This window comes from Eutrigla gurnardus, assembly GCF_963514095.1.
Source record: "Eutrigla gurnardus genome assembly, chromosome: 8".
Taxonomy (NCBI): domain Eukaryota; kingdom Metazoa; phylum Chordata; class Actinopteri; order Perciformes; family Triglidae; genus Eutrigla; species Eutrigla gurnardus.
Window position 1 is genome coordinate 22979378 of NC_139922.1, and position 11462 is coordinate 22990839.

General features: G+C 45.6%; 2 protein-coding genes across 3 annotated transcripts; one reads left to right on the forward strand and one right to left on the reverse strand.

The window, feature by feature from the left end:
* The first annotated feature begins 380 nt into the window (after positions 1 to 380).
* On the forward strand, positions 381 to 2805 carry ackr5 (atypical chemokine receptor 5). Its single transcript, XM_084015009.1, has 2 exons — positions 381 to 512; positions 1248 to 2805. Exon 2 carries the CDS (start codon positions 1251 to 1253, stop codon positions 2340 to 2342), a length of 1092 nt encoding a protein of 363 aa, XP_083871135.1. The 5' UTR covers positions 381 to 512; positions 1248 to 1250; the 3' UTR covers positions 2343 to 2805.
* A 676-nt stretch (positions 2806 to 3481) lies between these two features.
* On the reverse strand, positions 3482 to 10390 carry zbtb39 (zinc finger and BTB domain containing 39). Of its 2 annotated transcripts, none has more exons than XM_084014786.1 (4): positions 10279 to 10390; positions 6526 to 7830; positions 6083 to 6442; positions 3482 to 5511 (listed from the first exon to the last, which is right to left on the reverse strand). In XM_084014786.1, the coding sequence occupies exons 2-4, from the start codon at positions 7795 to 7797 to the stop codon at positions 4552 to 4554; spliced, it is 2592 nt and encodes an 863-aa protein (XP_083870912.1). In that variant the 5' UTR covers positions 7798 to 7830; positions 10279 to 10390; the 3' UTR covers positions 3482 to 4551. The 2 variants fall into 2 exon arrangements, with proteins under 2 accessions (XP_083870912.1, XP_083870913.1); XM_084014787.1 differs by lacking the exon at positions 10279 to 10390 and adding an exon at positions 8699 to 8896.
* Between the last annotated feature and the right edge of the window lie 1072 nt (positions 10391 to 11462).

Here is an 11462-nt window from a genome sequence, read left to right on the forward strand (position 1 = left end):
CTATGCTGTTTAGTGCTAATTAGCAAATATTAGTAAGCATGCTAATACACGAAACCAAGATGGTTAAATGTTAAATGCTGAGCTTTTTGACTGTGGAAACGAGAAGCAGAAGGGTTTGATCTACAGTCATCAGATTGGATGGAAACTGTAGTGGTTTTTGTGTTAAGTCTTCTTCTGATGAACTGAACAGACATTTGAGGAAACGTTTTATGTCCGAAACTTAACATTTCCTTTAGCTGTGTGGGCATCCATGGTCTTACACCATTCCCCACTGACCGAGGATGTCCTGTGCGTGCGTGTGTGTGTGTGTGTGTGTGTGTGTGTGTGTGTGTGCGTGTGTGTAAAATGGGAGGGTAGAAACTCCTGGCTGCTTGATTGCTCAGATAGCCCTCAACATCAGAGCTCAAAGGAGGAATCTGGTGTCTGCGGGCTTCATACCTCTAGAAGACAGTGAGGCCTTGAGAGGGACCTGCCCTCTTCATCTCCAGTACACTCATCATCATCACTACAAGGTAAGGGCATGTCCAATTCTATGTTTCTGGAGATGTAACACCTTAAATGATCTGATTTTACACATCAGTTTGTTTACAAGTGTTCTACTGCTTGTGTGGGGGAAATAAAGTTATCAAGTCAACAGCGTTTTATGATAAATGTCTCGGCTCTAAAGGGCCACAAGCTTGCTTTATGAAGTGAGACAGTAGGGAGTTTTCTCGACCCCTGTAGCCTGCTCCTCGTCACTGATTGAGGCTACATTAGCCACTGCTAGCATAATAGATCCAACTCAGTCCAAACTGTTGCTTTGTGGGTAATCCATGTTTTTTTATTTTAAATTGTCCATCGAGAGACCACCTCCTGTGCTTCTGTTGTGTTTTTATAGGAATGCTTAACCGGTGGAAAGCTCTTGATATAATATGCTATGGATCAGCTTGTAGAACTCTGATCATAAACCAAGTCAAACATGCACTCACGGCCCCTCAAAGTGAGACATTTGTATCTTCTGGTCTGCATGTTGTTGGTTGTAAAATGGCTTTCTAATAATCTGTTACGGTTTTAGTATCGGCCTCTCGAGATCATTTGAGTAACATTTCAACCCAGCACGTCGGCCACCCTCCTCCTCCTCCTCCTCCTCCTCCTCCTCCTCTGCTTCTGTTGTGTAACGTCTGGAAACATAATCAGATTAACCCCAAAGTAAACCTGAACTCTGTCCGGATATAAAAAAAGAGGTTTCCCTCTGCTTTTCCCTCCAGACCATGAGCGGCAACGAGCACAACCACTCAATGCACAATGGCACACCGTGGTTTTACGATGAGTGCACCATCCAGCTGGACGCCGCTGGAGACTACCGGCGCATCGTCCTCTTCCTCATCTACCTTTTCGTCTTCTTGGTGGGCCTGCTGGAGAACCTGATGGTCGTCTGGGTCAACTGGCGGCGACGCCACTCCGCCAACGGGGTCCTCTTCTGCATCATCAACGTGAGCCTGTCCGACCTGATGGTGATAGCCGTCCTGCCTTTCTTCATGATGGAGGTGACCATGGACAGGGTTTGGCTGTGGGGACGCTTCCTCTGCAAGGTCACCAACCTCATATATGTCATCAACATCTACAGCAGCTCCTTTTTCCTGGCCTTCATGACCCTGGAGCGCTACCTGTCCCTGGCCAGACCCTCGTTTCCGGCCCTCTTCCCGGTGGTGGGTAGTCGGCGCTGGGTGCTCTGCGGAGCCCTGTGGGTGTTCTCCTTCATCCTGGCTCTGCTGGAGAACATCCACGTGGATATCCTGGAGTGGGACGAGCCGGGCTGCTACATGCTGCCTGAGGCCAACTACACCGAGTGGTTCGTCTCAGTGGCTTTCCTCTGCTTGATCTTCCAGTTCCTGGGCCCCGCTGCCATCATAATCACCTGCAACGTGCTGATCGCTCGCGTGGTTCGAACAGCACCGGACGTGCAGGGCCGGCGGGACGTGTGGCTGGTGCACGTGTACTCCCTGGTGTTTGTCCTGTGCTGGCTGCCGTACCACCTGGTCATGTTCCTCATGACCATAGAAGACCTCCGCCCCTTCTCCCTCAGCTGCAACGCAATCGAGGGCCTCTACTTCTCGTTGAACGTGGTGCAGAGCCTGTCTCTGTTCCACAGCGTCGCCAACCCCATCCTCTACAACTTCCTCAGCAAGAGCTTCCGCAACAACCTGATCAACACGGTGGTCAGCCACTTACCCAGAGAGGGAACTCTGGACCAGGTTGGAGCAGGGGCCCAGCCCGATGCTCTCAATGGGGGCAGGGGAGAGCGGGGGAAGCAACGCAAGTTAAGTAACGCCAGCACCAGCCAGTCTGATATCGGATCGTAAAAACAAAAGAAGAAAAAAAAAAAGCTGATAAGAAAAGTGAGAGCTTCAGGAGCGAGATGTCAGAACTGAATCCGGTCTTTGTGCTTCACAAATACCAGATGCACAGATTGTACAGCGTATCATCTCACTCTGGTCTTCGACTCATTGTGCTGTTTGTTACGCAACTGACGGGGTCACAGACACCTTCCTCTCATAATCCACTTCCTTGTTTTTCATCATGTATCTGATCATTTTAAACCGAGGAAGGCAGGAAACGGTGGTGTTTTTCTGTCTGTAAACAAATCTGCTGTCGGTCCAGTGCCAGATAAGAGCGATTCTCATAAACATTTCTCTTGCAAATATGAAAATGTAACATTTCACTAACAGATGAATCATAATTCATATTGCTAAATGCTCCTGTGTCTGTTCCTGGGTGCTGCTGTAGTCTACATGTGCTGTAAAATGTAATAAAACTCCATCAAAACACTGTTTGTAGCCATTTAAGCTGCGGAGTCTGTACTTTGTTATCATAAAGGCAGAGCAGAGCGATGAACAAACATGGGAATGTGTTTATTCTAGAGAGACACTTTGCTGTTTTTGCACTTGGATATCTCCCTTCTCGGTCTTTATTACATTCACTTCCATTTCTGTCTCCGCCTGGAACGTGTCACGTCCAACAGTTGAAATGATAAGAGGGCAGAAGAAGGGAAACGGGGGTGTCAGTCCACAGATGGCACAATTGCAGGAAGAGACTGGGCTTTAAAGAGGGCAAAGGTCACGAGCACCCGGAAGCAGGAAGTTCACAATACTATGCAGATTTCTGCAAGTTCATCACCGGATTTGGGATGATGGATAGATTTTTGTGGTTCAGGGACGATTTAGACCAGATACAGAGCTGAGGTTACTTCTACAACTGGTATTCAGATAACTTATTGATTTTAAACCAAGAAATGATCATTGATTTCAGCAATTAACCATTGAAAGTGTGAGGAGTACTTGGGCACTATTATTGAGAGCAAACTGACACCAAAGCTCAGTTCAGGCTCAACAATGTCTCTCATTTTTCAAGTTTGGGAGCATCTCGATCGAAAAACAGACTCAAACATCATTTATAACAGTCTTCTGAGAGGCTTTATTGAGATTTTATTGTTTTCAAAATCAATATTTAAAAAATAAGCCAACATTCAAACAGCTTTAGAAACATAACGTATGAAGGCATACAAATTATAAATAGTTACACTGCCATCATAAATATGAGGTAAGACACAAATATCACACAGAAACGTGATGGGCACTTAAATATTTCTACAGCATGACACGCTTCGGACTCCCTAAACGCCTGTGAGTGCTGCAGTTTTCCGAAAGCATTCATAAAGAGGTCTCTTCAACATCCCAAAAACATGTCTATAATGTTTCAATGATGAACTATCTGCACTCCTTCATGAGGCTGGTCATATTGTATCTGTGGAGTGATCAATTTAACTTGAACAGACATTTCAAAAAAGTGTGAAAATAGTGACTGCAAATATAGGAAAATAATTTCTATGCTACAATGAGGTGCTACTTTAACAACAGTGTAATAATCAACCACTGACATGAAAACCTATCCTCGTGTTTAAGTTATAAAAGATACAGACGTGTTCGGAGTAGAATAATACAAGCAGAGCGCTGCGTGACGAGTCAACCGGCCACCAGCTTCCCTTCTTCCACTGACAACAGAACAGGATACACTGCCACCAAGTGGCTTCTTATATTCTTAGTTCAAAGAGGTCGTCTCAGTGAACAGCATCTGACGGATAATATGTCCTCTACATTCTAAAAGTCTAATAGAAGGCTGAAGCCATCAATCGACAACAGAAACTCAATCTGTCGTTTGGGTAATTTATCAAACAAAAACATCAGTATTCTCTTTTTGCAGCTTTTCCATACGTTAGAATTTGACGTTCTTCAATGTTTTATATATTATAGACTGCATATCTTTGGGGATTGGACTACTTGATGGGACAAAACAATCAATTTGAAGGAGTTTGAGAACAATTTCCACAACCAGTTTTTAAACCATTTGACATTTTACAGACAAAACGATTAATAAAAAACAAACCAAAAAAACACACAATTAGTTTCAGCCCTATTCTATTAAATGCAGTACGTGGTCCACGACAACCAGACACGGAGGAAGTGCCAGATAGAGGTAAAAGGGGGGGGAGGAGGAAACACCGGGACGGACAGATCAGGCGTCCACGTTGGGCAGCGGCTCCTTCGAGTGATCATTGTACATGAAGGTCTGCTCGATGTTGAAGTCCGGGGGCAGGTGGTCCGTGTGGAGCTCCATGTGTGACGACACCAGCTTCAGCGTGGAAAAGAAAAGGCCGCAGACGGTGCAGCGGTACATGAGAGCGCCGGCGTGCGTCTTCAGGTGGCAGATCATGGTGGAGCGGCCTCTGAAGAAGCGCAGACAGACCTTGCACTGGTAGGGTTTCTCCCCGGTGTGGATGCGGAGGTGGTAGGTGAACTCCCCCGAGTGGGCGAAGCATTTGCCGCAGTAGCGGCACCGGTACCATTTCCCACGGACACCTGCTCCCCCGACTCCTCCGTCCTGCCCTGAGTTTCCGTTGGTCAGGACCCCAGAGGGCGCGCTGTGCATTGCCCCTTGAAAAAGCTTATCCGGTATGCTGAAGCTCATTCCCAGCCCCAAACCCATGTTGCTCATCTTGACGAGGCTGCCGACCTCCCGTTGAGAGGAGGAAGACGGAAGGCACTCCAGAGTCTGGTCGGCTTTACGTTTGCCAAACCAGCCCTGGCCCCTGACACCTCCTCCACCCCCCAGGGACTCGGTGGTGTGCAGGCTGAGGTGGTACTGGAAGGCGGAGGTGGAGCGGAATGTCTGTGGGCAAAGGAAGCAATGCAGCTCCTCCACCCCTGCCATGCCACCTCCCCCGACTCCGTAAGCCTTGAGAGCCAGCCGCTCCCTCTCCGTAGCTGCCGCCTCCTCGGCGTGCAGAGACATATGTCTGTCCAGCATGGAGCGCACTACGAAGCAGCGAGCGCAGTGCGGGCAGGTGAAGACGGGCAACGAGAGGTGGGCGAGGGCGTGCCACAGCAGGGAGCACAAGGAGAGCTGGGGGAGGTGACACACGCCACAGCTCAGGCTCTGGGGACACACATGGCTCAGCAGGTGGTCTTTAACAGTCTGGGGATTATAGATGAGAGATCTCATTAGGGAGCAGCAGGTGGTTAAAGAGCAATTCCATATTCTTACTTTCAATCCATGTTACGGTCACGTGTCTCTTTGTGAAATCAGTTTTCTGGCACAAATACAAACAGGCACCTCAACATACCATTTCATTTTAGCCACTGTAGCTTTACACTTTATATGTCATGAGTAACAAATCATCTGAAAAATGTTATTGTTTGGTCTATTAACTGACAAAAAACTGAAAAATCAACAGATATTCAATTAGCTAAAAAGTCAGAAAATCATCAAAATCGAGGAGCTGAAACTTGAATGATTGAAACGTTATTTATTTTTAGGTGATCTAATTATTGGGTATTTTATTCTGTTTCATCCAAGATATTTTTGGTGACCTAATTTTCTTTCATTTCTATTGTTCGGAATTGTTTGATCTCGATTTTCCACTTGTGCTAAATATGCTTTATAAATAACATTCATTGTCATTATTTTCATAATCATGTATAAATGTGACTTGATATGCATTTGTAATTATATCTTTGCAGCCAGGGGAAAAAAACCGACCACTAACCTGGAAGTCCTTGCTGAGAGTCTTGGCGCAGACGGCACACTGCAGCTCGGTGTCGAGGCTCTGGCTGCAGTTGGTCAGCGCGACCTGTGGTATCGTGTAAGTGGAGGCTGTCTGGCGATGGTGGCGCAGCAGTTTGTTTTGGCTGCAGAACTGCAGGTGACACATGTCGCAGCTGAAGAGCTGCACCCCGACGTGGGAGAGAGAGTGGTTGACACCGGCGTCTCGGTCCGGGAACGACGCCCCACACAGTCTGCAGAGCCCCAACTCCGTCAGGTGGGTCTCGGCGTGTCTTCTGATGGCATCTGCGTCTGCTGGGAGAGGCACTGCACAGGCTTTACATGGCAGCATGTTCCCCGTCACCTAGAGGAGTGAAAAGCAGTATTTCTTTAGTTTGGACACACGTTTACCTGAAATATTTCAGTGCTGACAAATAAAAACATTACCTGGCTGCTCGAGGTCCCTCCATCTCCATTCTGCACATATACAAGTGCATCTTCATCGTCCTCCTCATCTCCCTCCTCCATGAAGTTCTCATCGTCACTCAGCTCGATGATCTCACCTGCCAGCTGTCTCCACTGCTCCTCTTCGGTTCCCTCCATTGATCCATTCCCTTTCAGTGCCTCCCTCCCCTCCTCCACCTTTCCAAACATCAGCCTGCCTTCCCTCTGGACGTCCACCATGCTGCCCTCCACCGATACTACTTGCAGGCTTCCTAGAGGCTCTCCTGAGGAGGAGGTTGGGGCGCAGGCCTCAGCTCCGAGCTGAGCCGAGGAGTCGGGGAAGGAGCAGGAGTCAGACGGTGCAGCTTCGCTGCTCTGAGGCAGAGAACTTCCTGTGCTCTCAGAAACCATTTGTCCTACTGTGTCTCCTTCCTCACAACTGCCTTCTGCCTCCTCCTCCTCCTCCTCCTCCCCCTCCTCCAGCCCCGGCTCAATCTTCAACTGGAGAACAGACCCCGGAGGCAGCGCGCCATCACACTGGCTGGAATGGCTGGTTAAAAGACCAGAGCCTGGTAGTTCTTGATCTGCTGCCATCTTCCCGTAGCCAATATGAGACTGCATGTCTTCTACCTTCAGCTCCAGGGACGGAGCCCCAGTGTGAGCTTCGTGGCTGGTCCCGACTGTCCTGGCTTGGAAGAGAGGCGAGGGAGCGGCAGCAGGGGTCGGGGCAGCAGACGGACCAGCGGACGAAGACAGAGATGAGCAAGAGGCAGCAGAGGAACAAACAGACGATGCAGAAGCCGCACCAACCGCAGCCACTGTGGACGCTGCAGCGGCAACCATGCTGCAGTTCAGGCTGAGGTCTCCAGGACTACCTGGTTTACAGTTCGCAGACACAGAAGCCTGCAGGTCCGGGAAGGTAGCGTGACAGGCCCTCACCAGTTCACTAACGCCCAGCCGCTCAGCCAGCTCATACAGCACCCCGACATCTATGAGGTCAGTCAAGATCTCCCCCGTGTAGACGAACGTCAGCAGCTTCTCGAAGTTGGCTGGGGAAATAAACTCCAAAGAGAAGGCAGCGTTGGATGAGGATGGAGCCCGGGCGAACAGGTTACGGAAGTAGGTCCCGGCGCAGGCCAGCACCGCACGGTGCGCCGCGAACGTGCGGTTGCCAACTTGCAGTAGCACATCGCAGTACTGGCGTGACTGGCGGCAGCTGTTGAGCTCAGCGAGAAGACTGGCAGCGTGGCCGGGACCCTGCAGCTGGATCCTCATCCCTGCTGCAGCTCCTGGCGCTCTACAATCCAACTGCAGGAGCAGAGGAGACAGTCAGTCAGAGCAGAGGAGGAATGTCCTGTAACCCGTTTTCATAATGACACACTTCCTTCGACTAGAATGTGCAGTCAAGGCAAATACAATGTATGTTCAGCCAGCTGTCACTCGGGCTGCACCTCATGTTCATTTATAACTTATATTTGTTTGTCTATAAAATGTCAGAAGGGTTTCTGCACAGTTTTGAGTACAAAATATGTTTACACTGCAAAAAATGATTATTATTGACTTTAATTGAATTTGAATAAGTGAAATGTTTTGTGCTCATTAGCTCACATAACTGCTTTCTCATCAATAAAACTATAATGTCCCCCTGCATTTACCACCACATAAACACAAGAGGGCACTGTAGAAACAACCTGACAACCCAGTCATTACAACATTTTGACCTATAATAACACAAATTTGTACATAAGACAAACCCTGCGTAAACAATTCACTATGTTAAGTTATGGATTTTCTGTATTCCCTTTTCTATTATTCCAGATGACTTGCTTTTGTCCTCTTTTAGAGAGCACAGCAAACACCAAACACATAATAATAATAATTACCATTATTATTGTAGCTGAGAGCATGAAATGGGATTTTTAAAAATGTGTTTTAAAGAAGCAGTTTCAAATAAATGGCAATTATTTTGGTGGTGGAAGAAATATGTCGCGACAACCACGTTATCTGTAAAGTCAACCACGTTATCTGTAAAGTCAACTTTTCATAAGCACAGAAAGCGGCCCTCATTTGACGATTTAACAGCTGAATGAAGAGGTGTTTTTTTAATAATAATGTATTTAACTGAAAACGTATGAAATGTGTTCGCCAGAGTGAACCAATCCTCTCTCATACGTACAGTCAAACCCGGCAGCAGAGGCGAGAATCCAGTATTTTACGACCCATTGTCCCGAGTTTGAATGATTTGTGACAAAGTTCACGTCGCAGCTCTTACGATTCGCGGTTTAGTTGCTGTCAAACCCCGATATCTGTCGTCCTCCGACAACTTCTCATTGCGTGTATTTATGTACCCGAGCCTGCATTGCTTTAGAGGCTCGCAGCGTCCCCTTCCTGGTTTGGTTTGTTTCACCTTTTCCCCGCCGCAGCCCTCAAATCAGGAGCTGGATAAACAGCTTCTACCTCTTCTTCTTCTACGTTAAAAATGTGGCTGCCGGGCAAACAAATGCGCACTACCGCCACCTAACGTTCAAACTATAGGTGTTGGACGTTGCGGGAAATGGCCACTCTTGTGGAACAAACACCAGTAAAGTAAAACATAAAAACTGAAAAAAAGAGTATAATGTTAATGCATTCCCTCCTAAAAATGTCAGGTAATTTAAGGGGGAGACTCCCCAGGTGAATAGGGTAAATATTTAAGTAACAGGTGATATACCATAACATGAAGGCAATTATTTTTGTATTCAATTATTATTATTTTTTGTATGGATTATCATTATGTGCTAATTTGCACAAACGTCCAGAACATAAATCTGAACATTGGATATCGCCGGGTTCAAGATATATATTATTTCATTGTGTCTTCTGTACAGCCCTGTGGGTTGTTGCTGAAAGCTGCTTCACAAATATACTTGTAATTCATCAACAAAACACTAACAAGAGAATCGTTTGAGCTCAAATCACCTTATTACAGTGACTGAAAGGTCTTCTGATAAAGTTAACTTGATGAGACATGTCAGAAAATCTGAGTTACAACTTAATGTATCAGTATAATAAACAAAACACTAAATGGAGAAAGTGTAACATGTTACTAACCACCTCTGGATATTTGTCACTGTGATTGCTGCCTGTCTTCAAGTATTACTGGATGACTTGAAATAAGAAATATTCAGAAGATAGCTATTCTTCCTGGGTTCCTCACAGTTTTTATAATGACAACGCAGAGATAAACATTCACACTGCTCATTACAACCCACTGACAGTATCTACTGTCAATAGGCCTACAACAACAACCACTGTTGCTATTAAAACAATACAAACACAAAAGGACTGAAGCTACTATGGTCAAACATACATATCGCCATTTAACACAGAATGTCCACGAAACTCGTCCACAACAAAGATTACTTATCAATTATTGAAAGTTTTTCAAAGAAAAGCATAACGAGCATTGCAGTGATTGGTGTAGAAATGCATTAAACTGTCGCTAATCTCACGTCAGTCACAGCAACACAAACAAATACACGTTTCCAAGGCGACGATGCGCTACGAGAGCTTGTTTTTACGTGTTTTATAGCGTCGAGTTTACATTTGGAAGACCGTTTATTCCATCAGGAAGCTAACGGAGCTTAGCCACTTTTTCAGACACATTACAGCAACTCCTGTCCAATAAATCTGATATATTTTACACGTTTATTCTTAATAAGAATCGACCTCTTTTTTTTTTAACGTAGCCGTGTGGTTGTTACCATTGCAACTTACCCATTTAAAAGATGCCCGGGGGCGACTAACACTCTCTCGTTTTATTATGTTTTCAAAGGGAGTCTGGTGGTCGTCCACGGATATAATTTACAATCCCCTTGATCGCCCGTCGCATTTTGGTGACGTATGTCAACAAGTGAACTTCAGGCGCCCCCTACAGACCGAATGAGTCACTGCATCGAACAAGAAGAACTGAACAGTGGTGGAAAAGTAAAGTGTGTTGTGATGATGAAGTACCATTTTGACATACTTGTAATTTGTGAGTATTATTTGCATTAAATGCAACTTTATACTTCTAATTTTTCAAGGTGAGACATAAAGAAACATAACAAATAACAAGTTAGCCTACTAAATTTTTTTTTTCATAATTCCACTGGTCTATTTTTTTTTAATGTGTGATCCAATTGATCAAAGTACCTGGGTTTATGTATTTGCTTGCGTTTTTCCTATAAGCACTTGATTTTGTGAATGATGTGGCATGAAGTAAAGTATTTGTAATTGAAAAAATAACCTAAAAAATAAAAAGGGATACATTTTTTTGATAAATTAATACTGATATTAACTGAACTGTTGATTTAAGTATTAACTAGTTGGTTTAGATCTGCTATTGGGTACTACAGTTCTAAATATTTTCCCCATCCCTAACTTAAACCAACCGGAAGTTAATTAGCAGTGTGCACGAGGACATGTCTCCAATGTCGTCGGAAAGTCCCTCTGGCTTCTCGTGGGTTTTGCCTGCGCTCACGTCACGTCACGTTGAGATATACGTTATGCTAAAAGTTGAGTGACTAGGAAATAAGTCTAAAGCTTGTATTAATGTGTGGAGTAGATTGCAGTGAAACGGTTTCCCCCGCAGAGGCCACGAGAGAGAGACCACCGCGTCCATCTTAGTTAGCCCCCGGTAAGCTAACGCTAGCTTCTCTGCTCTAGTTTAGCTAGTTTTGCTGCGTGTTAGCAACAAACGTAAATCAGTGCAAATCATATTTCAGTGGTTTGTGAATGTAAATGTTATGTTTATTTGAGTTTTTTAAAATAATATTCACTTTGTTACTGTGGGAGAAAAAAACATGGGGCAGACTTGAGGTCCCCTACCAGTCAACATCAATGATATTGGTTTACAGTACAACATGGAGCGAGTTAGTCATGCGATCCGATCTCTTTCATGCCATATTACACACACACAC

Coding starts and splice junctions, on each gene's coding strand:
- ackr5 (XM_084015009.1), top strand. CDS start 1,251: ATGAGCGGCAACGAGCACAACCACTCAATGCACAATGGCACACCGTGG.
- zbtb39 (XM_084014786.1), bottom strand. CDS start 7,797: ATGAGGATCCAGCTGCAGGGTCCCGGCCACGCTGCCAGTCTTCTCGCT. Junction 6,443..6,525: donor GAGGGACCTCGAGCAGCCAG/GTAATGTTTTTA, acceptor TCACTCCTCTAG/GTGACGGGGAACATGCTGCC. Junction 5,512..6,082: donor CTCTCAGCAAGGACTTCCAG/GTTAGTGGTCGG, acceptor TATAATCCCCAG/ACTGTTAAAGACCACCTGCT.